General features: G+C 40.8%; 2 protein-coding genes across 3 annotated transcripts; both read left to right on the top strand.

The window, feature by feature from the left end:
• The first annotated feature begins 311 nt into the window (after positions 1-311).
• On the top strand, positions 312-20,651 carry CLPX (caseinolytic mitochondrial matrix peptidase chaperone subunit X). Of its 2 annotated transcripts, XM_065641398.1 has the most exons (14): positions 312-448; positions 3,009-3,169; positions 4,661-4,778; positions 9,653-9,807; positions 10,616-10,775; positions 11,976-12,017; positions 13,119-13,295; positions 14,176-14,340; positions 14,686-14,774; positions 15,290-15,454; positions 16,461-16,760; positions 17,262-17,354; positions 17,596-17,702; positions 18,791-20,651. In XM_065641398.1, the coding sequence occupies exons 1-14, from the start codon at positions 385-387 to the stop codon at positions 18,879-18,881; spliced, it is 1,887 nt and encodes a 628-aa protein (XP_065497470.1). In that variant the 5' UTR covers positions 312-384; the 3' UTR covers positions 18,882-20,651. The 2 variants fall into 2 exon arrangements, with proteins under 2 accessions (XP_065497470.1, XP_065497471.1); XM_065641399.1 differs by lacking the exon at positions 11,976-12,017.
• Positions 20,652-20,777: 126 nt separating this feature from the next.
• Positions 20,778-24,920, top strand: PDCD7 (programmed cell death 7). Its single transcript, XM_065641400.1, has 5 exons — positions 20,778-21,586; positions 22,646-22,784; positions 23,124-23,360; positions 23,949-24,036; positions 24,432-24,920. The coding sequence occupies exons 1-5, from the start codon at positions 20,858-20,860 to the stop codon at positions 24,547-24,549; spliced, it is 1,311 nt and encodes a 436-aa protein (XP_065497472.1). The 5' UTR covers positions 20,778-20,857; the 3' UTR covers positions 24,550-24,920.
• Positions 24,921-25,692: the final 772 nt, after the last annotated feature.

Below are 25,692 nucleotides of genomic sequence, written 5' to 3' on the forward strand. Positions count from 1 at the left end.
AAGCAGAATTAAAAGGCAGGAATCACCTGAAGTACCTGTGTAGGGAGGAGCCTGAGGGAGCCCCTGCGGAGCGGCCGCTGCCCGGACTACCTTTCCCATGATGCATTGCGGCGGGGTACGCGGCCTTCACTCGGCCTAGGACTACATTTCCCATGATGCCGCGCGGCAGCGGAGAGAGAGGTAAAAGAGGCGCCCCCGCGCAATGCCCGCTGGGAGCTGTAGTCCGCGCCGTGTGCGCCGTGACGGCGGGCGGCAGCGCGCTGCCGTCACTGAGGCGCCGGGGGGGAGGGGGTGTTTACGGCGCGGGTGGGGCGCGCAGCTCCGCCGCCAGCGAGGCCTAGTCCGGCGGCGGGGGGGGGAGCGGGCCGGGCCCGCGGCCGCACCATGTCCGCCTGCCACAGCTGCGCCGCCCGCCTTCTGGGCTCCACGCTGCCCTCCGCGCGGAGAGGTAACCGCCGTCCGCGCCGCGGCCCGACTCTGCTCCCCGGTGGGGTTGGGCCCTCATAGGGCCGGAGCGCGCCGGCCCCTTCCGCCTTCCTGAGGGGGAGCCCCGCTCCCTCCGGCCCCTGCACGGCTGTCAGCGCCCCGCGACCCTCCAGCCGGGGGTCCCGGTGACCGCCGGGGCGGTGTGAGGGGGGAGCCGCCGCTCCCCGGGGCCGGGAGCCGAGCCCGCCCGCGGCCCGGCGCTGCGATAGGGGTTCGGGTGGCTGCTCCTGCCTTTGGGTTTTGTCCTTTTTTTCTTTCTATTAATCTTTTGCTAGTGTCACCCTGCGGGGTGGGAGAGGATGGCCGGTGGCACGTCAGGAGTCAGGGCAGTATTACATGGTGCGAAGTTCTGAAAAATTAACCCGTGCCGGAGTATCTTTTGGGAAACGTAACGCAAGAATAGAGTTTATTTAAACGGGAGCGATTTTCAGCAGCAGTTGTCCTGCGGTGCTAGTAAATGAGCTTAATTAGCTGACTCATTAAAATCCTGCCTTTTTTTGCAACCTAGACTTGAAATATTTCTCATAAAGGCTGGAGCTCAGTTAGCAAAAAGTATTTCCAACCAGCTCAAAAGGCGAGGCTGTGGAAACTACTTACTGGAAGTTGAAGCAGAGGGAGGCAGTTACTTTTTTTACTACTTTTGTCCTTTTCATCACGTTCTTGTGGGGAGCGAGAGTTGCAGTACAAGTTGCTGCTTTTAGCGAAAGGTAGACCACCCCCAAATTGTGCTGACAGTCTCTGCTACTGCCGCATTTCCAGCAAGATTTTGAGTGATTGTGCCCCCAGAAATAGCCTGACGAGTCTGAGATGATTTATTGCCTTAAAGAGGTGAGTTAACTCATTGCAGTTGACTTTGCGTTTACATCTGACGTCACCTGTGCCGAAAGGTTTAAACCGGCACTTTCGACTCCAGCCTGTCTGGCCTCATGTAAACCCACCGAAACAATACACTTTAAAGCAAGTAACATCCTGAATTAACTTTAGTGTTATCTTTTTCAAAATTTGTATTTCCTTTTTTGTCAGATATAAAAGGGATATGTAAAAGAACAAATGAGACTAAAACACAAGAGTAAGAAGATTATAAATGCATCGGCTTTCCATGAAAGTTCCTTAAAAAAATGATCTTTTGGTGCATTTTTGTTGTTGTAACAGATTATGTCTTTTGCCAGGTACTTGTTTGCTCTTGCTGGTTGCTACAAACTTGAGTGTTTTAGTGTATGGATCAGTCTCGTTGATCAAGTGCTATGTGGGACAGACAGAGAGGAGATTTCTTTTGTCACAGTCTCCTTGTCACTTCCTTGGGCAATAGATTCTTTCAAGATATTTAAAGCTTGTCCCAAAAGTCAGTATTTCTTTCCTCAAGTATCCATTAAAGGTTGTTAATGCGTAAAGGAGCCTCCCATAATTTCTTAACATGCTAATCTGAACACCTTGGGAAAAAAAAAAAAAAATAAAGTGGGTAAGAAATTTGCCACTTTAAATGAGAGATATGGGACATGGATTCCAGGCTCTTGTCTGTGGTGAGAGATGTTGAAATCACAAGCATGACATTTGTTGATTCACATCATCCCTTGTCATGAAATGTAACCCTGCCACTTGCAAAAGGAGGAGAAGGCTGTTTAGTTTCTCAATGAGTGGGGGTTTTTTTCATGTTGGCAATAAGCTATTTCAACAAAACAAACTGCATTTACTTGTGCCTGTCATCATATGCCAAATATGACCCTACTTTTTAATTTTGCTCAGGACAACCTATTTGTCAAGTGTTACCTCAGATTCCTGGAAACTAGTTTTTAGTAGAGTTCACAAGTGAAAGCCAAATCCAGACGTGCAGTCCGTGAGTCTGAGACGCATCTTGGGTCATTTTTGCCTAATAAGGAGATACTTCAAAGGTCTCTCTCTTCAAAGGTTGAATTATTTCACAATAAGTCCTGGATGCTGATTGTTTTTATGGTTCTGAGGATCGGTTTCATAACTGGGAATTTTCCTGTTTCGTGACACAATGGGGCTCTGAATTGCCTGAAGTTAGAGGGCCTGGAATTACTTCTGCATTGTTTTCGGACAATCCAGGCAGCTTTTGATGAGACGAATGCTAAGGTGGTGAAACTAATTTATTTTAAACAGCTGAAATTTGGGATGTCCAGAGTGCTGTTGCTGCAACTTTAAAATTCCATTTAATGTAAATCAATTCTGGGGTTTAGTGGCATCAGGATTAGAACTAGAGTGTTTTTAATTGACATACAGAGTTTGGGTACTTATCATATGCATAGATGTTATGTTGTGAACATATTACTTTATGGAAAACATTGGTTTGGTTCTTTAGTTTTGTCCCTAAAGAGTTGGATGAAAATATGAAACAATATATAGAAGTTGTGTGCATTCAGCACATAGCAACAACCAGTGTGTTGCGGTCAGGTGCTAACGAGGTAGCTCTGTTATCTGGCTGTAGCATCACCAAAATTTTCCCCAAAGTGGAATGGTTAATGAAATTATTTTTTTATTTTCATGTTTTTGTTTGGTTTTAGGTATTACTTGTGGTCGTACACGCATCCCTGTCTTAGGAAAACTTGGGACTTTTGAAACATGTTCCCTAAGACGAATTCCTCTTAGAAACTTTTCGGAAACACCAGCATATTTTGCATCAAAGGATGGTACAAGCAAGGATGGTTCTGGAGATGGAAGCAAGGTAATCTCTGTGCACTAGGTTTTTCAATAGTTTATATAAAATGTTTCTTAAATGTTTTTTAGAAGATTTTTTCCTTGGTTAAAATCAGAATCTTCTCAAAATATTTGCTGACTCTTGACATTTCTCATCCTTCAAATTGCTACAACTGGCAGTGAAGAAAAAATAAATTGGATTGTGAATTTGTTGGCAGAAAAACCCTATGAACATCCCATAATGCTTTTCCAGTTTTATAAATCTTTTTGCCTAGCGTGAAGAGACACTTGAAAACTTTGTAGAATGTTATTAAATCCACAAAAGGTTTCACAATCTCAGGAAAGAGTAGTAACGGGAACTATTCTCCTTCAATAGCCTGCTACTCCCAAGTAGTGAGTACATTTTAAAATGTGTTTGTTTTCAGTGCTTATTTGGTAGTTGCATTAAGCAAGACAAGTTTGTGAGACTAGCTTTATTCTTGTTAGTAAATTGTAATCTAATTTTGTCCTAGCCTTTCTCTATAATTATAGTTAATAAACAGCTTCTTTAGATAAATGATTAGCTGAGAATAAATCTGCTCTTTAGTCAGCAAATAAGATTTTTGAGAGTTCACAGGCACTAACTTTGCCTTTGTGTGGTGTGTTGTGACATCTGAGAAACTGTCCTGGTGACACAGCTGTGTTCTGAAGGTCCAGATTAAACTTTTTAAAAAAATAAAGAGAGAACATAAACATTTTTAGTAGTCGTCTTTTCTTGAGAAGGGTTGTGAGGAGAACTGAGTGGGCAAGCAAGGTTTGAAAAAATGGAGAATTCCTTTAGAAAAGGGAAGAGAGATCTTTGCTGTTTCTTAAAATATAATAGCTTTTATTATTAATCAAAGTATGAAGGCATAGAGTGGATATAGATTTAAAAATGTTAACCTTGAACACCACTAAACAGAGTAACACAGGGAAAGATGAGGAGGTCTCTGTCAGGGAACTCTCTGCATTAGAAGTAAAAAATAAAATATTTCCAAGCCGTTTCTGAGATGCTTGTTTTATAGGCCAAACCTACCCTACAGCCATCTGCCAGAATAGCATCTGTCAAGGACAGGAGGAGAGCTGTGGCTTCAGAAACCCTTAGAATCAACACAGTTTTGCGATAATCAAATTACTCTCTAAGTATGATTTGTTTTCTTCTCTGCGGTTAGAATTAAATTACATTGAAAGATACTGTTTAAGCATTCTTCATGCAATTCAGGTTGTGGTTGTTCTAGTGGCAGTCAAGCAGTTCTAATGGAGATATGAGATGCCTCTTCCATGGGCCTCCAAAATTGGCCAACCTGGGAAATGCAGACGTGTGTGCAATCAAAAGTGTTTATATTGTGTCGCTTCAAGTTTTCAAAGCCTTAAAAAAAATCCTGACTATAGTTATTTTGTCATTCAGCTGTTGCAATATTCACATTACTGGATTCCATAAGCACGCTGCTAAATGCCGTAGCAGCTCCATTGTTTGGGGCTAATTGGAAATCTCTTTTAGAAGTCTGTTGGCGAGGGAGGTGGTAAGAAGTCAAGCGCTGGAAGCTCTGGGAAAGGAGGGAACCAGCTGCGCTGCCCGAAGTGCGGGGACTTGTGCACACATGTGGAGACCTTTGTGTGTAAGTTTGAGTATTTTCTTTTATATGTAGCCACAAATGTAATTATATTTGTGATCTAACGTAGTCCTGCTAGCCAAGTTTGTCTGCCTAGAATTTCAAACAATTATACAGTGTACAAAATCTTATTATGCTTAGTTTGGCCATGACGTAAGCGTGGATTGTTTCTGTGGATACATTTGTGTAATTTCCTATGATGTGTGGCAGACCACAATTTGGTAGTGGCATTTGGACTGTGACTGTGAATATGCAGTTTTAAAATTGTTCATTACATTTTATATAGGGAAAGGGTTGCTCACATAAATAATGTAATTTTTAACTACGGATATTTATTTCTGCCCCATATCTATACACATATGTATGTATGTTTGTAAAGTCTGTCCTTTGTTTACTAAATAATAAAACTTTAATCCTGCATGTACTATAACAAAAGTGCTTATTCAGCAGAGAAATTAGTATGTGACAAAAGGCTTACTGGCACAGTCTTCTGTGGTGAAGTCAAGCCCATACTATATTCCAAATAGAAGGCAGCAAAGTCCAGATACAAAATCCAAAATATATCAGGTACCAGGTGTTCAGCAGCAATAACAATGTTGTGTTGAAGTACAGTCCAAAATAATGCCAGTTGTGCTTCAGGTTCTGTCAGACTTGGAGACATTTTTCCTTATTTCAGTGCTAATGAGACCAGCCTAGAAAATACTTGTCAGAAGGCAAATACCAATTGTCAGTTTGGTGGAGGTGGAGGAGGAAGGATCAAGTCATAATCAGACTTGTGCACTGAGAAGCTTAAGACAAGGGCAGCATAAAGTTGTTCAACAGTTAATATCACAGCTGGTGAAAATGATGAGTGGATGTGCTACTATTAGCTGCTACTTGTATAAAATACTATTTAATAAAAATGCTAAACATAATGAATCACAAGACAATTCTAGAATAACAATATATTTATTTGTTAGAGGAAAGGATTTGTCCTCAGCTACTATTTCCAAAAATAATTTTTTTTTTTGTTCGAAACTATAGACTATGAGGTTTTCTGAAAAATCTGGCACTAGTTGATGGAACTAGAAATCCAGTCTTGTGTGGTGTTCAATATTGTGGCCTTTCCTGGACTAGATGTGGTCAAAAACAGTGGAAGGATTTTTAACCTCATTTACCTTCTTATCAGATGATTCATGAGCAGACAAGAGACACTTTGAAACTCTCTCACTTCCCTGGTGTGTTTGCTCCTCTTGTAACTGGAGTTTGTGGTTTTTATGTGGAGGTACCGTTCAAGCATTGCCCCGAATTGGAACAATCGCTGTGTATCCCTGCAAAGCAGAGATGTGATTTAGTGTATTGTTGGTGTGGCTAGGAATCTTTAACCATTTGTAATTCTTAGGAAGAGAGCTTCTTAAATTATGGGAGAAAATGTGTGGTGTAGGCAATCTCAACTTCACAAGTCGTGATACCACACTTGAATCACAATGTCAGAATTGTGCAGGTGCTGTAAAGAGCTTGGGACTGGAAAATCACTTTTTGCTTCTAAAAACAGTGGCGCAGCTGTCAGATTTGTCAGAAGCATGAAAGGAAAATACGAGGAAGTCTGCTTGTGAGTAATTGAATATATCTGCTTTTCCCATCCTTGCATGTTCTGCTCTGAGGATTTAGGGTTTTACAGCCTATAAATGAAATTTGTTACTAGTTCAAACTAAGCACAGTGACACCAAACAACAGAGTAGAGCAGGTGGGGTTTTTTGTTTATCCTGAGAAAGCAGTCATCAGTTTTCTATTAATTGTTAACTTGAAAAAAATGAAACCAAAGATTGTAATTGCCCTAATTTCTAGGAGTCATGGTCAGGTTTTCTCTGGACCCGTGTCTTTTTGGTTTAGTCTGTTAATTTGAGCATGCTGCTTCCTGAACAAATTGTAGAATATAAAGCAGCTGGAAAACAGAAGAGCTAAGTTCTAATTATCTTTAAAATGGTTTTTAAAAAGAGAACAAAAACTAATAATAATTTTAAAAATCTGGGTTTGCTGTTCATGTTAAACATGCTGTAACTTGATGTTTCAACTAAGCCTGTGATGTTGCTTAGTTAGGGGAAAATGATGAATTTGCTCAGTTCTGCTTTGAATTACAGAAATGCAGAGCCTTAGGTAAATATCTAAAGCCAAAGAAAAATATGCGCTTAGCATTTGTTTCAGTTTTTGAATATTTTTCAGTCATTTTGAAACATGTAGGGAAACAAAATACTGAATAAAAGTCACACTTATTAGTAAATTAATTGCTGTTGAGTGGCAGTGTGGCAGGCTGGTTTTTCAGCAGAGTGTTTTAATGGGGCTTCGCTTTGCAACCACAAATCTTGCATGAGGGTTTGCTTGGCGATGGTTTTCCAGTAATTAACAATTAAGGAAAAATATGACACAAACCAAAAGGAATTTTGGTCTGCCACACTTTCTCAGCAGCTCCTGTATTTTTTGGGCTGTGAGACTCTGCAAGGAGAGTTTTGTCATCAGTGAAATAAGATGTGGCTTGAAATCCAATAGCTCGAAAGCTGGTTGAGATAAGATCCATAACCAGGTGCTGTTTTACTGTCTCCACCTGATGCCGTGGGGTTAGTTCCATCCTCCCGAGCAAGGAGCTTCACTGCTCTTTTTCCCGGTGACTTTACACCTTATAGCAGCTGAATAGTAGCCCATTATGGCAGCCCTACAAGTGTTTTTAAGGTTAATCCTCCAATTGTTTTGGCTTCCTGCATGTATTGTAAAAACCCGGCGTTTCTCTTTGGCAAGGTCAGCTCGTGCAGACTTTGAAAAGTCTCTTTGCAAACGCAGCCTCTGTGCTAATGTCGCCTGCATCGAAACCAACACTTGACTTGCATTTTACCACACTGTAAGTATTTGCAGACCTCTTAATGACAGTGAGGTAATTTGACATGAAGGCTCTTTGCTGTGCTGTTATCTGCTAAAAAAACACATGAAGACATGCCAGTATTTAAGAATAGCAATGTTGTTTGCAATTTTGAATGCTCAGTGTCAGGGAGATAGCAGTACTTAAACTTGGTTTCCTTGCATTTTGGAGCCAACTTCTCCAGTGGTTTTGTTCTGTTAATACTCATACTGAGTTTTTTTCCAGCTTGCTGTGTGGATGATAGAAACTGGCTGGTTTCACAGCTGTGTTTTGATAGTTGAGTCTCCTCCCCAAGGCACCCCATACATCAAAGTTTTTCTAACCACAGACCCTATTTGTCTTGCTGAAAATTAGGAAGATCTATTAATAACCTTCTTCTGTGCTGGTTGGAGTAATTGATAAAAGTGTACTCTACACTGTATTTTTTTCAGTGAATGGTGTTTTAAAGATGCACAATACTGTTCTTATAGCTTGCTCTTTTTTTTTTTTTTTTTTTTTTCCTAACCATTCCTATGGACCTATAAAGGGGGCAAGTATTCTCCTGGCTACTCCATCCTAATAACTCTCACTATTAGCATTGCACAAGGAAATAAAACAGCCTTATGACACTGTGGTCATTAAGAATATCAAAGGTGTTTTGGGTGAGCATTGGGAGAAGGTTTTGGGTGTTCTTTCCTTAAAATATTGTTGCTAAATAAGAGAAGTGCATGCAAGTGGTTCTCCTTTGCATTCCCATCAGCCAGTAACTTGAAATGTTGTCAGGAGAACTTTCCAGCTTTTAATACAAATTTTCCTTAGAGTAGAGTTAATAAAGCTGTGATGGTCACACTATTATGTGCTACATTGTTAAAATAATCTGCTGGTCTTACTTACCCAGTGGTAAGTTGTGTTTAATATTAAGAAAAGCCACCCACTCCTCTTTTGCTGATGCCAGCTATATGGGAGGCAGCAACAAGTTATAAATAAGCAGCTTGTTTATTGCTAGAGGCTGTTATTAAAATCAGCTGGTACTACAGTGTTCAAGCCATTTTCTAAAAAACTTTTTATGATTGCAGAAGTTTTGACATTGGAGTTTTTCATGTGGTTGTTTTGCTTCATTTACTTTTAATACATTTACTAATATATTTACTTGAAACCAGTCCTGTTGCACATGATTTGCATGTTGATGTGGTCAGAAAAGATTTATTTTGAATTATAAATTTATTCTTCTCTATTGTTTATTTGCTATTATTTCAACTTTGCTTTTCCAAAGGCGGGGGGGGGAAGTAGCGCAAGTTCTAGTTTGCAGGCGTTTGAAACCAATCTTTGCAGATAACATGATTTCTTGAGGCAGAGTTCACCAAGTCAGCAGCAGGAGGGTTTAGCTTTTGGAATTTGAAAGAAATTTATCTGCTCTTGGCAGTACAAATAAATAAGCAAAAGATCTGGCAAAACATCAAAGTCCTGATCACACCACGGCTGCCTGTGGTTGGGATGAGCCCTTAGTGTGACACCGCTGTGCTCTGTGTCCTCGGCCGAGGTGACCACCTCGCTCCATGGTGTTCACAGCCTGTGGGACATGGAGAGCAGGAGCCATCACAGCTGTCTGTCGCTAACCACAATTTTTTTTTTCCTGCTAATTTGCTGGTTACGAACCATTCCTGCATAATGAGAAGACCTCATTAATTTTGCATTGCTCTGAGATGCAGTTTCCTCTTGCGAGTGTAGTGCTGCTGAATAAGTACTAAATAGATTTTTGCTTTTTAGTCACTTGTTTGGTTGCTGCCCTGTGTTGTGACTTTTTGGGCAAATTATGTTTCTTCTATGTCAAATTTCATAGGCAAATAATTGCTTTTAAAGCTTCTAAGGTGCAAGAAGGGGAAGTGTTGTGTATGCACAGAGGTGGCTGTGCTGTCTCACAGCTGCTTGTCCTGGGTATGGTGAACTCAGGCAGTTGAATTAATGCTGTTTGAGCAATTCGTCTTACTGTTTTGTTTTGCTTTTTCTGCAGCTTCCACCCGTTTTGTGAAGTGTGAGAAGTGTCACCATTTTTTTGTTGTGCTGTCAGAGGCAGACACAAAAAAGAGCATCATTAAAGAGCCCGAGTCAGCAGCAGAAGCTGTGAAACTGGCATTCCAGCAGAAGCCGCCGCCTCCACCGAAAAAGGTATGGCTCTTCATTTCAGCCCAGTGTTCCCTTGCGTTTACAGCACAGTGAAATGCTTTACTTCTTAATCTGCATCAGGTGCGTAACTGCCCCCTGTGACAGAGCAACAAAGAAAGACGATTAGTTCAAGATTAAACCTTTGACAGCAGAGCACTAATAAAGGGAACAAATAGATCCAATAAAAGTAGTTGGGCTTGTTTTCCTCTGGCCTTGTCTTGTGATGAAGTCCAGTACCTTTAATTTTTTCCCTTGTGACCCTGAGGTTAATGTCAACCGTCATCAACCATAGTATCTTTTTATTTGCTTCTGTGGCCTCAAGTTCTGTACCCTAATATCAGCAGTTGCCTTCTGTAGCTGCAGAACCTTTTGTTGGGCAAGACCTGTGGCTGATGCACTTGTGGCCCTGACCCATCTTAAGTAGCTTGGTTTCCCCCTTCTGAATAGTGAGGGAGCTTATTGTGTTTCTCAGCTCCTACTGGACTGTAATAGTTTCTGAAGCTGCACGTGGCTCCTGGATAGGCCTCGTTTAAGAAATTAAATATTCTTGAGATTTCTTCTTACAAATTTGGGTGAAAATGACAAGGGGTTTAAATATTAGTAGGGGAGAACTAATGGACACAATATGATTGTGTAAGCACCATGGTTTTAAGTAAACTTATCGAATATATTTTGTATTTTAGATGTTGGGTTTCTGTTTTTCAGTTCTGTAATGGTGGGTTTAGACCGAAGTCCATCTTTGGCACAATGTAGTGGTTTTTCTGCTGCAAGGTGATTTAGCAGTGTTACTAAGATTGAGTTATTTTTTCAGATTTATAACTACCTCGACAAATACGTTGTTGGTCAGTGTTTTGCCAAGAAGGTGCTTTCAGTTGCTGTGTACAATCATTACAAGAGGATCTACAATAATATTCCAGCCAACCTGAGGCAGCAAGCAGAAGTGGAAAAGCAGACTTCTTTGACACCAAGAGGTTTGTGTGATGTTTAGTATTTTTTCTGGTCAAATAAAACTTAACATTTCAGGCCCCTAATTCAAGAAACCTGAGAGGTTTTGCCTTGACACTAGATTTTCTAGAATTGAAATGATCTAAAAGAATTTCTATTAAATTTAATTTTCACTGCATGTGAACTTCTGTGTTTTATTTAGATAGTAATCCAGAAGGTTTATGGGTATTGCCTACTGTATTAAATGTTTAGCATTTTTATTGACATATTATTAGGTATTTTCCTTTATAAAATGAGCCTCTGAAATTTTTCTTTCTAATCTCGCATACTGCTTAACAGTAAATCTGTTGCTTAATCTGCAAGCAACAATGCAGGTGATGAAGACAATATTTTGCAGAGTGCATTTGACTAATAGCTGCCTTTCTAACCCTGCTTGCTGTGGTTGGCAGCATCTGCTGGTCACCATCCATATTGTTCCATGTCTAGCAAGTGTAGATGGAGTTACTCTTGGCAGTACTTTTGCTCCTGAGTAAGTGTGTAGCTATGTTGATCTAATTTATTTTTAGAAGTAGGATTAAGTTACTGTCTCTGATTCAAGCCTTGATTTTTTTTTTAAGGTGTTTTGTTCTATCTTGCAATAAATAGTACGCTAAGGAAACAGAAAGCTTCTTTGTTTTGTTTTTTAATTTATTTTAAAAGAAGCATTTTAACTGAGGGGGAGACATTAGTAGGCCTGTTCTGGTAGTGGCAGGAGAGCTGTTGTGTCCCTGGCACAGGGAAGTTCCTGACCCTCCCCAGAAAGATAAATTGATGCTGCACATCCAGAGGGACTGGCAGTGAATGTTCCTAATGGATAGTACTTTGAAATATGTGACATATTACATTCTAACACTCAGACATAAATGTGAGAGTTTAAGGAAGACTTTTCAAAACAAAATTATAGCATTTTTTCCCCCTTCTGTAAGTAGTTTTAAAATTAAAATCTTATACAGAGGTAATAGATTGTTACTGTTTTAAGTAGAAGAAAGCTTGCTGTCATTTTAAAAGCATGCACGTTGGGTTTTGGATTAATTTTGACAGCAATAAAGACTAATTCTTGGGGGGATTTCTTGTCAGAAATACATTCACACACAGTGATGAGATGTATTCAGAAGAGGGCAAGAGGTGGAGAATTTCTAAGCTTTTATAAACTTATTTTTTATTACTGTTTTCATCCTCTCTCTTAGAATTAGAAATCAGAAGACGGGAGGATGAGTACAGATTTACAAGTAAGTGAACTCTCTCCTCATGTCCTCCTCTGGAATATCTATTCTTTCGATGTTAATGTAGAATAGTCTTTAGTGACCACTAGTTCGAAACGCTGATTGCTTTTCTTCTGCAAGTAAATTTAATTGATGGCATTGAGTGTGTTTTTAACCAAGGTGATTAGGATTTGACTGTTTATCTAGCTCTAGGTGGAAAGCAGATAAATAGTAAAAATACCTTTTATGAAGTTGGTTTAATTCTAAGGACAAATAATTATTTTTCTCAGTAGGCCAAGTGAAATTGAATATTTTTTACTTAGACCTGAGATGTGATTATATTAGTAATGCCATACAGAATATGATGTGAGGTAGATAATAAAGTTATGCAACTGTTTTCTGCAGGGTATTTGTACTCTTAAAAGGCACTGTCACCTTGAACCTCAGAATGCTATTTTTTTTTGGTTTTTTTGGTCTGAGTGATGTCAGGTTTATTTTCAGTCCACTGAACCCTCTCTGGCTATTGAACTTCTTCTTAGTCTAGTGTAGATCAATTTGTGGTCCCAGTTATACTTCTTCGAACCTTCAAAACCTGCCCTACAAGCCAATTAAAACCGGTGCTCTGAAAAAAGAAAATCCAGCCTAGTTTCCATATCCACATGTAGAGACAAAACTTGTAACAACAGAACTAAGACAAGTCGTTAAGTCTTGAGAGCAGACCTGCGCGTTGCTTTGGTACTTGTTATAATTCATCAGTTCTTGTACTTTTTCATCATAGAGTTCAACAGTTTGGGTTTATTTTTTCTCATGTGTTAAAAAAAATTACAGTTAAAATGAGTTGATTTATAAGAACTGAAAATTTATCTTGTTTTTGATGTAGAGGAATATTTTTAGATAATCCACAGTACCACTGGGAATTATTTTCATATATGCAATTGTATGCTTGTGCAAAAATACAATTGGAACTCATATTTTTGTAATAATTGTGCAGTATTTCTGTTGCAGTCCTATCTGTAAACTTCTGTACAGGTAGAGCTATAGGTTTGCAGAGCAAAAGAGAAGAACCATGCTTTTTATTGCATATTTAAGGTAAGTGTGCTCAAACAGTCCTGTGATTGTTCTCTTCAGAACTACTGCAGATTGCTGGAATCAGCCCACACGGTAACGCTTTAGGGGCATCGATGCAGCAACAAATGAACCAGCAGATACCTCAGGAAAAACGGGGCGGAGAAGTACTAGATTCACCCAATGATGACATAAAACTTGAAAAAAGTAATATTTTGCTGCTTGGACCAACTGGATCAGGTATACGGCTGCATGGTTTTGTAGGTGTCAGATTTTTATTGGAATTGATTGTTAGTGAGTGATTTTTTTTTTTTTCCCCTCTTTTGTGATTATTCCAATTTGCTTTATAAAAAGCTAAACTGTGAATTCCAGACTAGGATTTTTGTGCTTTCATGCCATAGTAACAGCCTGAGCTAAATGGTCTTGAAAAGGAAGGGAGGTCTATTCATGTGGTTTGCTTTTTTTTTTTTTAATTCTTATATTTTCTGGCTGCTGAAAAGATGCAACTTTCACTAAGCTGAAATAAAATGCATTTGAAGATTCTCTGCTTTAGATGGCAAACACAAATGCTGCAGTTAGAAAGTGTTGTTTCACCTCTGGGACAGATCAGTTGCAGGAGGGTTAAAAGAGAAATTATATTTTTATGTTCATAAGAAGTAGGAGAGTTTGTGCTGAAGTGGTAGCGTTTTGCACACCATTTTGGGGGAATGTTCACTAAATAATATTTTAATACAGTTTCTCCCCAACTCCTGAGCAGGAGCAATTGGACTTTGCACTGCCAGAGTAGCTGCAAAGGACTACTGATTTATTTAATCTTTAATCTACGCGAATACATGTATTCTGGTTTTTATATTGTGTGGCATTTTATTTGTGATTATTTATTCATTTCAAGCTGCCTCAAATGTGTACTATTAGTCAAATTCAGAAATACAGCTTGCCAAGGTAGAAAACACCCTTTATGAAAACTAACTGGTCTGGAAAATATTCTTAAATGAATATATGAACACACTGGCATTCAAAATGTCTAATAACGGTGATGATGACACTATGGTAAATACTTGGGTTTGCATGTTTTAGAGAAATACATGGTGGTTATAACATACAGGTTTTATTTGATCAGGTAAAACATTGCTGGCTCAGACTCTAGCAAAATGCCTGGATGTACCTTTCGCTATCTGTGATTGTACCACCCTGACTCAAGCTGGCTACGTTGGTGAAGACATTGAATCTGTCATTGCGAAACTGCTGCAAGATGCCAACTACAACGTAGAAAAAGCTCAGCAAGGTAAACTTTTACAATATGTTTCTTGAATTCATTCATAGACTGTGTTAAAATCTTGCCTAAGTGCTCTAAACTGTGAGACCACCAGTATCTCTTTAATTTGTATTCCTGTTGCGTGTACCTGAATTTTAACACTTTAAATCAGAAATATTAAACCCGAAGAGAGTCTAAGCGTATCCTGTAGTTTTTGTTCTTGTCCATAGATGGACAGGATTACGCACATTTTTGTAATCTAGAGTATGGAAGTAGAACAGGCTGCTGCGCTCTTAAATTTTTCTCTCGTGTGTGTAAGTTCTTGCTTCTCTTGAAAAGTGGAGTTTTCTTTCAGTCCATTTTCTGTAACCGCAGGAATTGTTTTTCTGGATGAAGTAGATAAGATCGGCAGCGTTCCCGGTATTCATCAGTTACGGGATGTCGGAGGAGAAGGTGTTCAACAAGTAGGTACTTCTGTGGAGTAATTTTATTTCATAAGCAAACGGCCTATGAAGTCTACATATCATCCTGTCATATGGCAAATAGCACAGGAGTATAGAGGGTCATAGTTCTTCACTTCCTTAATTATTAACCTTTGAAACCTGCATCTGTCTTCATTCCAAAAAGAAGAAACTCAAAAGCAACTCAAGACTGCTTCATAGAAACATTTTAATTGAAAAATGTCTTTGCAGCATTCAGATAACAAGTTGCATAACGTAGGCAAAAATAGATAACATTTTCTATTTTGACAAAACTTTTAAAGTGGCTCATTACTAAGTGTGGCTTGTGTATGATTTTTGTCTGTCCTTGAGTGGGATTATCTTTCATGGAAAACTGATTTATTTGGACACTTATTATAAAGGCATAAGGGAGCAAAAAATGTAAGTGCATCTGTGTAAGTATGCAGAGTATGGTGTTCCACATTATATGATGCTATATAGTGGAATTTTACCTTGCTGGTTTCTTCTTTCCTCCTTAGGGCTTGTTAAAATTACTAGAAGGCACAATAGTAAATGTTCCAGAAAAAAATTCTCGTAAACTTCGTGGAGAAACGGTGCAGGTTGACACAACGAACATCCTCTTTGTAGCTTCTGGTGCTTTCAATGGTCTTGACAGAATTATCAGCAGGAGAAAAAATGAAAAAGTGAGTGCATCAGGCTGTATTTGAACTGAAAAGTCATTATCTTAATTACCGTTCACTGTACTGACTCCTAAAGGTCTCGGTATATTTGTAAGCCCACTAAGTTTGTTTGTAGAGCAGTGGTTTTCCATCTGTTATCTGGGAGCTTGAGGTCAAGTCTAAGAAAGGCAGCAAAGAACAAACCTGTTGTTAGTAGCTTGCAGTGGTCTCTGCTTCTGCACAGTAATTTTTAGCATATGCATAGGAAAAAAAATAGGGGGAAAAAGTTGAAAGCTCTTGGTAGAGGACTTGCTGTCCATACTTCAGTGGTGAACTTTTTACACTGTTATCATGTTCTGTGCTTTTTAAAAACAGAATATGAGAAACAGTTCTAGTAGTTGTAATAGGATCTATTTCAGTTGGAGTGTATCAGGTATGAAACTGAGAAAACCTTCAGATATCAATAGAAAAAAGCTTTTACTGTTGAACCTCAGAGTTTGAGCAAATGTTGCTAAGAGCTTTAACCATCTTAAAATACCTAGTCATGCAGTTCACTGTTTCATAAATAAATGTCTGGCAACACAGTTCTTCTGGCTGCAGCTTTCTGACAAAATGTGCACCCTGTTTCTAACAACAAAGGAGTGACTGAAATCCAGATTACTGTTCATAATATTTCATGTAGTTTTTCATGTAAGTGTACTTGCATGCATTTGCTTTGCTTCTAAAGAGCCCTTTTTAGCGTCACTGGTATTTGTAAACTTATTGGGATGTGTTACTAGCCATTTTTATTTTAAGAAAAACGTGCTCTTAGCCTGATGTATTGATACTTTACTGAGGGAATTAAATGTCATTAGAAACCGATTGTGTGCAAGGGGACTGACTTAATTACAAGTAATTTCTTGAGCTTGAATTAACATGTAATGATGTCATCAGTCACTCCAGATGTTTTAGTGCATGTGGAGTGTGATTTAGTTGCATAAAGAAAACCTAACTGCGATAGTTCTGTAAGCGTAAGGTGTTCGTTTTGCAGTATCTGGGATTTGGGACCCCTGCTAATATGGGAAAAGGCAGAAGGGCTGCAGCAGCAGCTGATCTTGCTAATATAAGCGGAGAGTCTAATCCACATGAAGATATCGAAGAAAAGGATCGTTTGCTGCGTCACGTGGAAGCCAGAGATCTCATCGAGTTTGGCATGATCCCGGAGTTTGTGGGACGTTTGCCTGTTGTGGTTCCTCTGCACAGCCTCGATGAGAAAACCCTTGTACGGATTCTCACCGAGCCACGAAATGCTGTGGTTCCTCAATACCAGGCGCTCTTCAGCATGGATAAGGTTTGAATTTTTATTTGGTGACTCTTCATTATTCTTGTTTATAAACAGTGTTAAAGTGATCTAAAATATCAATGGAAATCACTTCTTCCCATCGCACGTGCACCTCACTCTGGAAAAAAAGTAGGCGGACTCGTTAAATCTGACTGGTTTACATTGGTGAAGCATCCTTGTGGGACAAGTCATCTGGAAGTAGCTGAGCTGCTTTTCTTGTTAACTTTCAAATAAACATCCATGACCTTGCCTAATAGTCATCAAGAGCCACTTCACGTACTGTAGAGGTACTTATAGCTGTTGTAGGTAAAGGGACATCATCAATACTAGTAATGTTAATAAAAAGCAAAGTGTAGCTGAAGCTTTATGTGTGTACCTTAAATGTTAAACAGTCTGGATTGTAACAAGTAAATCACTACTGTTTGTTATTTTCAGTAACAGAGTCTCGTGCTCAGTGCACTGTATTATAAATGAAATAATGAACTAAACTTATCATTTTTCTCTATGTAGTGTGAGTTAAATGTAACTGAAGATGCATTGAAGGCTATAGCCAGACTGGCCCTGGACAGAAAAACTGGAGCAAGAGGTCTTCGATCTATAATGGTGAGTAAATTAAGTCTCATAATGAGTAAATAAAGCTACCTACATTTGTGTGTGTATGGACGTAATCGTGACAATTAGTTCTGGGTCTTATATGGATACAGTTAATCTCTTAAAAATGTGGGTTTTCAGATTTTTTTTCCAAGAAAACCCTCTAGCTCTGAAAATCACTTGCTAATCACATTGTTATGTAGAAGAGGACATGCAGAAATATTAATTTTTCCCTCCTTTTATTTTCTTGTAGGAAAAGCTGTTGCTGGAGCCCATGTTTGAAGTGCCCAATTCTGACATTGTATGCGTGGAAGTTGACAAAGATGTTGTAGAAGGCAAAAAAGAGCCAGGATACATTAGGTAAAATCATAGTGGAAGTATTAGAGCAGATGAGTAATGTCAGGGATTCTGATGATTGCTATAGGAACACGAGTATAAACCCAAAACCATGCACACAACCTAAAAAGGATCTGATTCTCTGTATACTGTACACAGCTGAATTAGTGCCTATTCTGTCCTAGAGTCTTTGGGTTTGTATTGTTTAGTTTTTAAATACAAATTTAAAAATAAACATATGAAGTTACTTTAAGCCTTTCGTGTGTGTATATACCTGTAGAAACAGAAGTAAATTATAAGCCTCATAAGTTAACAGTAAAAATCTGAAGCTTAATTGTGACTGCACTGAAATTTCTGAAACAGAACTTTTCCTCTTTCTACTTTCTACCACTGAGGTAGGTTTATTTTTGTTTGGTTTGGTTTTGAATGCAAGCTGCAGGGTGCTGCAGTTTTCTTCTCCGTTGCTCTTGCAGCAGTGGAGGGGCACAAAGGCACATCATCGATTTGCTGAACTCTTGTTAAAATAATCGATTTAATGTTGTAAAGATTGTGTGTTATGGTAATGATGTGGTTGGATACTGAAAGCACTGGACAAATCTGGTTTAAAAAAAAAAAAAATCTGAATTTTGTTGAACAAAGGATGGAGTTCAGAGGGGATGGGTCAGGTTAAAAACACAGGTCTGAAATTTAGGAGCTCTGGCTTGGTTTCCGCCCCTGCCAACTTTTTTCAGTGACTTTTTGTATTATCTTTGTGCTGAAGCTTGGCCCCACACACCCTGTGTCTCAAACAGGATGGCTGGAGAGGGAAGTTATTGCTCTTAGCGGTAGTCAATTTAAGTGATTTTGTTGAGCACCAGCATTCATGTTTGCTGGAAATTTAAAATTTGCTGATTAAATCAAATGATTTAACTGACTTCGGTAGCCCTTTGATTTTCAGTACTGAGACTTGTGTACTGGTTGTAGTGTCAATGTGCACAGAACCATCTTCAGATCAGAAGGTGGTTTTAGCAGCTGGATCATTTGCAGGTGACATGTTTACCTGAAGCAATGGAAACTGTCTCTGTTCTTTCCCTCCATTTCTAAAGGATCTGATCCGTTCGTTTTAATTATAGGGCTCCCACTAAAGATTCATCTGAAGAAGAGTATGACTCTGGCGTTGAGGAGGAAGGCTGGCCTCGGCAAGCAGATGCTGCAAACCATTAAATACTGTCACAACGCTCGCCCGCATAAAGGCGCACTTGGTTATTTCCTTGCGATTGCCTCTGGCTTCAGTCTGATTCAGTGGATCTATCTCGTGATGAGGAACTTGATTAGATATAAATCAGATCGTGTCTTGTATTGCAACACCACGTTGATTTATTGGATGGACATTGTGTGGACTGGGATGGCATAATGTTCAAAAACAAATTGTATATTACACTTGTTCAATTAAAATGTATAGCAAATAGAGCAGAACCTGGATTGCTCTTTCTAGAAACTAAACCAGCAATGCAGGCGCTGCCGATAGTTAGATTTTACAATAATGTTACTCTACAAATGGGAAATCCAGATTAATCATTAGTAGAGGGTGAATAAACTATTATTAATAGCTCCTGATAGGACTCACAGGGGGTTTTACGTTCAGGTCAAGCCCGATGGGTGCTGGAGTGACTTGTTACATGGCGGGGAGGAAACCTTTGCAAGGGGGTTTTGGGAAAACTGCAATTTTTGGGGAAAACTGCAACACGCTTTGACACTGCTGGGAGATTTCGCTAAAATGTGACACTAGTTTGTTACAGTAATTTGAATGCAATATCAAATAATATCCTATTCTTCACCTCTCCCTTAGGAGTAAGTTTCAGTCACCTTGAATACCGTGGAAGAAGGTGAAGTCAGTAATGCGCTGACTTTTTTCTGGAAGGGTAAACAAGATTTCCAGGAAGCTGTAAGCCATCGAATTTGGATGCGAAGTCAACACAAATTTTTAAATATTAATGTTCTAATATAGTACATTTTGTTCAACGGAACTATCATGCATCAATTTTTTGGTGCCAGGTATTTGCCCAACCTATCTTATAATGTTAAGAGATGAAAGAAGTAAATGTATAATATTTTTGATGTAATCAGTAGTGATCATTCACATGACACAGTGCTTTTTAAGTTATATTCTCAAATGCTAGTTTTGCATCTTGTGGTTTTGTCTTTGATTTTTTTTTAGTCTCACCGCAAAACAACCCTCCTTCTGTTCTACACCAAAATGAATTCAATCCTTTAGGAAAGTCTTTGTAAAAGAAACACTAAAGGACCTGTATGGTTCTGATTTGTTTCAGGAATTAAACTTGTCACTTACACCTCTGTTTTGTCCTTCAGTGATATGTGGACTTGAGTTTTACTGATCCCATTTTTTTCTAAAATTTAAATTCAAGCTATTTAAATAAAAGTTTAATCATTCTTTTCAGTCTAGTGGATGTTTTAGGACAGGAAAGGATTGGACCCTATTTTTGTTGTTAATATTTTGTCATGTAAATTTTATGTAATACTTGTGTTTTTACCTCGAAGCAGTGTGACCTGCACTTGTAGCCAGATTCAACAGATACTTCCCTTAGGATTTCAGGGTGGGTTTTGTTCAGGTTAAATGCCCCACTAATGGTTCAGAAAATGCTGCGTTTGGAGTTGAGGATATTTCTAGGAGGAGCTTAGTCCCCTCAACATGGGAATCTGTGGTGAACTATCTGTAACTGCATCCTCACTTTCGTTTTTGTAGAGTGAAAAACATATAACTGCTTTTAATTCTGAATCCTTTAATTCAAATTTTTTTTTTAAATGGATTAAAAAAAAAAAGCTAAGAACATTTTAGGTGAAACCTTCAACAACTTCGTTTTGAAAGTTGTTTGGAACTAATGTAACCAAGAACTTTTTAAGGAAACAAAATGCCGTTTAACTACAGTTTGTACTTCACCTCTGGCGTTTGAATAAAACAAAGCGAATATTCGAGCAGTGGAGAGTTGTCATCCCTGACCTCCTCTTCCTCCCCGCTTCCCTCCCCGCACTCCCGCAATTTTAAATTTTACAGGTCTTTGGAGCTTGTTTTGTTTTTTAAGGTGGAGCCGTATGATCCTGCGGGGCCGGGCGGCGGCAGGTCCTCCCGGCCGCCAGGGGGCGCTGCGGCGCGGGCGGCTGCGGCGGGCCCAGCCGCCAACATGGCGCAGCCGCCTCCCTTCGCCGGCCGCTTCCCGCCGCCGCCGTTCCGGCCCTTCCCGCCTCCCCTCGCTCCTTTCCCCGGCCCCACCGCCCGCCCGGGACCCTTCGCGGCGGCGGCGGCGCCCCCTCCCTTCCTCCTACCGCCGCTGCCCCCGGCCGGGCCTGAGGGCGACGCGGGGCCGCGCTTCCCGCCGGGCGGCGGCTCGTACTTCCCGGCGGCTCCTCCGTTCCCGCCGCGGCCGCTCGCTGAGGAGGAGGCGGCGGCGGCGCAGCGGCAGCAGGACGAGCTGTGGCTGTCGCAGTTCCTGGGCTGCTGCCGCGCCGCTCCCCAGCCGCCCCCGCCGCCTCCCGCCGCCGCCAGCCCCAGCAGCGCCCGGGAGCTGGCGGTGCGGGCCCTGCGGCCGGTGGCGCGCTTGGCCGCGCTCTGCCGGGCCCTGAGGCGGCGGGAGGCCGAGGGCGACGAGGCGGGCTGGGCCGAGGTGCGGGACGAGGCGGAGGCGGCGCGGCAGGAGCTGCGGGAGATCGTGCGGCCCCTGGGGGAGCCCGGCTACCGGGAGGCGCTGCGGAGGAAGGCGGAGAGGGCGAGGAAGAGGAGGCTGCGCCTGCAGCGGAGGAAGCAAGAAGCCAGAGCGGCCAAGGAGGAGGCGGCGGCCCGGGCGGCCGAGCGGGAGGCCAAGATCGACCAGTGGAGGGCCAAGTGCATCCAGGAGGTGGAGGAGAAGAGCCGGGTACGGCCTCAGCCAGCCTCCCCGGCTGACACCTGCCGGTGCCGCCTGGGTGCTGCGTGGGTTCGGTTTGCCTGGGGACGCACTGTTTCCAAGGCCTGCAGCCCTGCTGCTTCCTTAAAAGCTTCAGTGGGCGGCTCCGCTTTGCTCACCTTCTCACCTGGGTAGTTGGGGTTTAAGCGCTTGCTGAGCTCTCGGTTGCGGGTGGAGGTTTTCCTCGGTGGTGCCGAGCTGCCCCACGCTGCCCACAGCCACCCCACAGCGGCCAACGCTCAGGAACAAATCCTTCATAGAAAGGGCTGTCGGGCATTGGAACAAGGCTGCCCGGGGAAGTGGTTGAGTCCCCAACCCTGGGGGGGTTTAAAAGACATTTAGACGAGGTTCTTAGGAACATGGTTTAGTGCTAGAGTTCGGTTATGGTTGGACTTGATGATCTTGAGGGTTTCTCCCAACCAGAATGATTCTGTAATGCCGTTCCAGTAACTGTAAGTCTACATCCTTGTAAAGGTGCGTGTTTGCAAGTTCTTCGGTCTCACCAGGAGGTAAAACAACTCTAAAGCAGGGAAAAAAAAAAAAACACAAACAAAAAACAAGCCACCCGAAGTCAGTCTTGCTGGGAAGTGCTGTAGGCACCTTTGTGTTGGCTGTTGGCAAAAGAGCTGCCCTTCGAGGTCTGTTGCTGGGCTGGTACGGAGCAGCTGTTGGAAAAGGTTTTGTGTTCAGTCTGTACTGTATTAGTGGTCTTTAATTACTGAGCTGTAAATCAGGATGGTTTATTGTATGTTTTTCCTAACTTTTGGTGGTTAAAGGTTATGAGGCTTTATGAATTCATGAGCTATTTCGCCCAAACTTGTGAGTAGCTCAGTATTTTTGTTTTGTTTCCTGAAGTCTGTTGCATTTCAGCTTTTTTATAAAAAGGCAAGGCTGGATGTTTGACTTACTTGCTACAGCTGTGTTACTAGGAAGCTAATCTGATCTCCAGTGCTTTGCTCATCTTTTTGATGCAACTTTTTCTTGTCTATGTGGGATATTTCATGTCCTGTTTTTTTCTTTCTTCCATAGGAACAAGAACTTAAAGCTGCTGCTGACAGCGTCTTGTCTGAAGTACGGAAGAAACAAGCAGACACAAAGAGGATGGTGGACATCCTGCACGCATTAGAAAAGCTTCGGAAACTGAGGAAAGAGGCCGCTGGCAGGAAAGGTTAGTTGTGAAGTTTTTACCAAACTTCTTTAATTGCACACAGGAAATAAGATGATGAACCTGCCCTGTGCTGACTAGCAAGGTGCAGCTTGAAAAAAACGTTTCTTTATTAGTGATTTTAGTTACATTGTTATGCAAAAAGAGCTATAAAATGCTGAATACAGTGGTTGCATTCCTAAGTTTCCAAGCTCTTTCTTCATAGAAGAATTATTCCAGTAAGGTGGTTGTCAGCAAGGTCAAGCTCATCTTCCTCCGAGATTTTGCCAGCTCCTCTCTCTCATCTGATAACAGAGCCCCTTCTGAATTTGAAAATTTTAAATTAATTCTCTTTCTTTTTAGGTGTTTGTCCGCCCCCCTCAGCAGACGAAGCATTTGAAAATCAGGTGGAGAGTCTCAAAACGCTGCTCAAAAATCGCACAGAGCTGTATGAGGCTGAGGAGAGAGCATTGAGAGTAATGTTGGAGGGAGAACAAGAGGAGGAAAGGAAGAGAGAAATGGAAAAGAAGCAGAAGAAGGAAAGGGAAAAACTACTGCAGCAGAAACTTGAAATTGATTCCAAGCTGTTTGGGGATCCAGGTAAATTCTGCATGCCAGATTTTTCTACAGCACTTCCCCATCTCATAGACACTGGGTTTAAAATGCAGGCGTGAAAATAGTTGAGAAAGAAATTATCCCCTGGAGTAATTAATGGTCTGAGGAAAAGCTGGGATAAACGTAGTGTGCTCTTGAAACATGGTGTAAGAAACTGTTTAGCTCTTCAGCGTAGACTGTAGTATATCTCAAACCAATTTCATAATGTTTTGCCAGAAGAGGCTGTAGATTAAGCTGAAGTGAGAATAAACAGAATAGATTGAAGACTTCCAGCACCCAACAGATGCTTTAGTCTGGTGACGTGCTAAGCGCGACTCATCTGTAAAGCTTCAGTGTCCATATGTTCTTGTTTAGGGGATGGAGGAAGGAAAAGTTTTGCTCATCTTGCCTCTGACAGCTCTAAGGATGCGGAGACGTGCAAAACATGTAAATAGTCTTTAATATATAGCGAAGAGATTTCAAGTTATAGCTGGGGAGCAGCAAATGAGTTGGCAAATTTGGGGCTTCTAAGACTTTCTAGAATCAACAGTGTCTCTGATTTATTGAACAATTTCTGTGTTTGTGTTTTAACAGATGAATTTCCTCTAGCCCATCTATTGCAGCCCTTCCGAGACTATTACCTCCAGGCGGAGCATTCTGTGGCAGCTCTCATCCAGATCAGGTAAAACTGAAGTCTTTATTTTATTACCAAAGCTGACAAGTATTGTTTGTTGACCTTATAAAATTAGTCTCATTTGGTTTGTAAGCTTCCAAATATGGTTATGCAATGAATTCTCCTGTTTTTTTCAGCTAAGGATCAAGCTTTTAGCTTGGTAGAGTTTTACTCAACAGATGCCCACGTGAGGCAGAGTACACTTCCATGCATAACCATTCTGTTTAATATAACAGTACATATAATTTTCATGTTTGTGTTTTGAAAAACAAGTTCCAGAGTACAATTTACAGCATTTTTGTGTATGGATCAGTATGGAAAAAATACATAATGTGGGTGTATAATAAATCTTGTTACCAAACTCGTACCAGCTCTTCTCTGAAACACGGCTTTTTCTGTTAAAGGCACGAGTGGGACCAGTACTTGGTGCCAGCCGATCACCCTGAAGGAAGCTGCATCCCTCCAGGATGGGTCCTTCCCAGTCTCCCCACAAATGACACTTGGGCCACTGCTGTCAGATAACTTAGTAATAAATTATTTTAACATTGGAGGAACATTTCATTATAATGATCGGCGTAAATGTCCGAAGAGGAAGTCTCATCCTCTGTTTCAGTAGCAAGGTGCTGGAATATCTCGAAGAATAAAAACTGTTTTTGCCACCAGACTCTGCAGGGAAATACCTGAGCAAGCCCAGAGCTGCCAGACATCTTTTGGTACAGAATTACAATCCTGCTGTGAGTTTTTGTTAAAAAGTCTCAGTCTCTGTAAAGAAACATTGCCCACGAGGGTATTTGTGCCAGTGTTAACATCCTATTTTTAGTGGCTTTTATCTTTATAAGCATAAAGCCAGTTGATGAAATATCTAGAAATAAAGAAGTTTAAAAAATAAAAAAGAGATCTTTGGTAAATATGTTTTTCTTCTTAAGTGAAGCATATCAGGCATCACTGTCAAAATAGTTTCCGTATTTTTGTGTGTAGAAACGAACCTGTTACAAGTTTAAACAAATTCTGAAGTACAAACGAGACAGGGTTTTTCAAGGTTGATTTAAGCAGCTGTTGACATTTTACTTTTGTGGACTAAAACTGGTACCACAACACGGAAAAAATTCCCAGTTGTGGTGAAATAGGTCAGACAGCCGTGTGAACACACATAAATTTAATGAATAAGCCTGCTGGAAAAAAACAGTAAAATCTGAAGTCTAAGCTACTGTAATTGGTTTTGCCTCTATAACTATTTTTGTGTAGGGACAGATCATGTATATAATATTTTATTAAAAAAACCGCAGCTCTGTTTTGTAAGTTGGTTTTTTGTACAGAATAAACAGACAAAAATGGATTTGTTTTTGTTTGCTCGAAGCATTTTTACTCCGAGGGAGAGATTTGTTCTAGTACTTGGCATCAAATACAACTCCAATGTGAAGAGAATTGCTGGCAAAAGGTTTGCGTGAAAGAACTTCTCTCTCCTACCAGGTGACAGAGGCGTCTGGTTTCAAAGCCATCCGTGTTCTGGACAGTTTGCTTGAAACAGTAACTGGCCATATGGGTTTGGGACTTCACTGCTCTGCACAGATTGTCGTGGCACCTTCCCAGAGCTGCGGTCATTATTCTTGCTTAGAACTAATGTGTGGGAATGGATTTAATCTCCCCAATTCCTTACAGCATGTA

The sequence above is a fragment of the Caloenas nicobarica genome, chromosome 10 (genome assembly GCF_036013445.1).
Source record: "Caloenas nicobarica isolate bCalNic1 chromosome 10, bCalNic1.hap1, whole genome shotgun sequence".
Lineage (NCBI taxonomy): Eukaryota > Metazoa > Chordata > Aves > Columbiformes > Columbidae > Caloenas > Caloenas nicobarica.

Excerpts from the sequence above, each read along its gene's own strand:
- CLPX (XM_065641398.1), top strand. The coding sequence starts at position 385 with ATGTCCGCCTGCCACAGCTGCGCCGCCCGCCTTCTGGGCTCCACGCTG. Across the intron at positions 9,808-10,615 it reads CGCCGCCTCCACCGAAAAAG|ATTTATAACTACCTCGACAA; the intron begins GTATGGCTCTTC and ends TTATTTTTTCAG. Across the intron at positions 12,018-13,118 it reads GGATGAGTACAGATTTACAA|AACTACTGCAGATTGCTGGA; the intron begins GTAAGTGAACTC and ends TGTTCTCTTCAG.
- PDCD7 (XM_065641400.1), top strand. The coding sequence starts at position 20,858 with ATGGCGCAGCCGCCTCCCTTCGCCGGCCGCTTCCCGCCGCCGCCGTTC. Across the intron at positions 21,587-22,645 it reads AGGTGGAGGAGAAGAGCCGG|GAACAAGAACTTAAAGCTGC; the intron begins GTACGGCCTCAG and ends TTTCTTCCATAG. Across the intron at positions 24,037-24,431 it reads GCAGCTCTCATCCAGATCAG|GCACGAGTGGGACCAGTACT; the intron begins GTAAAACTGAAG and ends TTTCTGTTAAAG.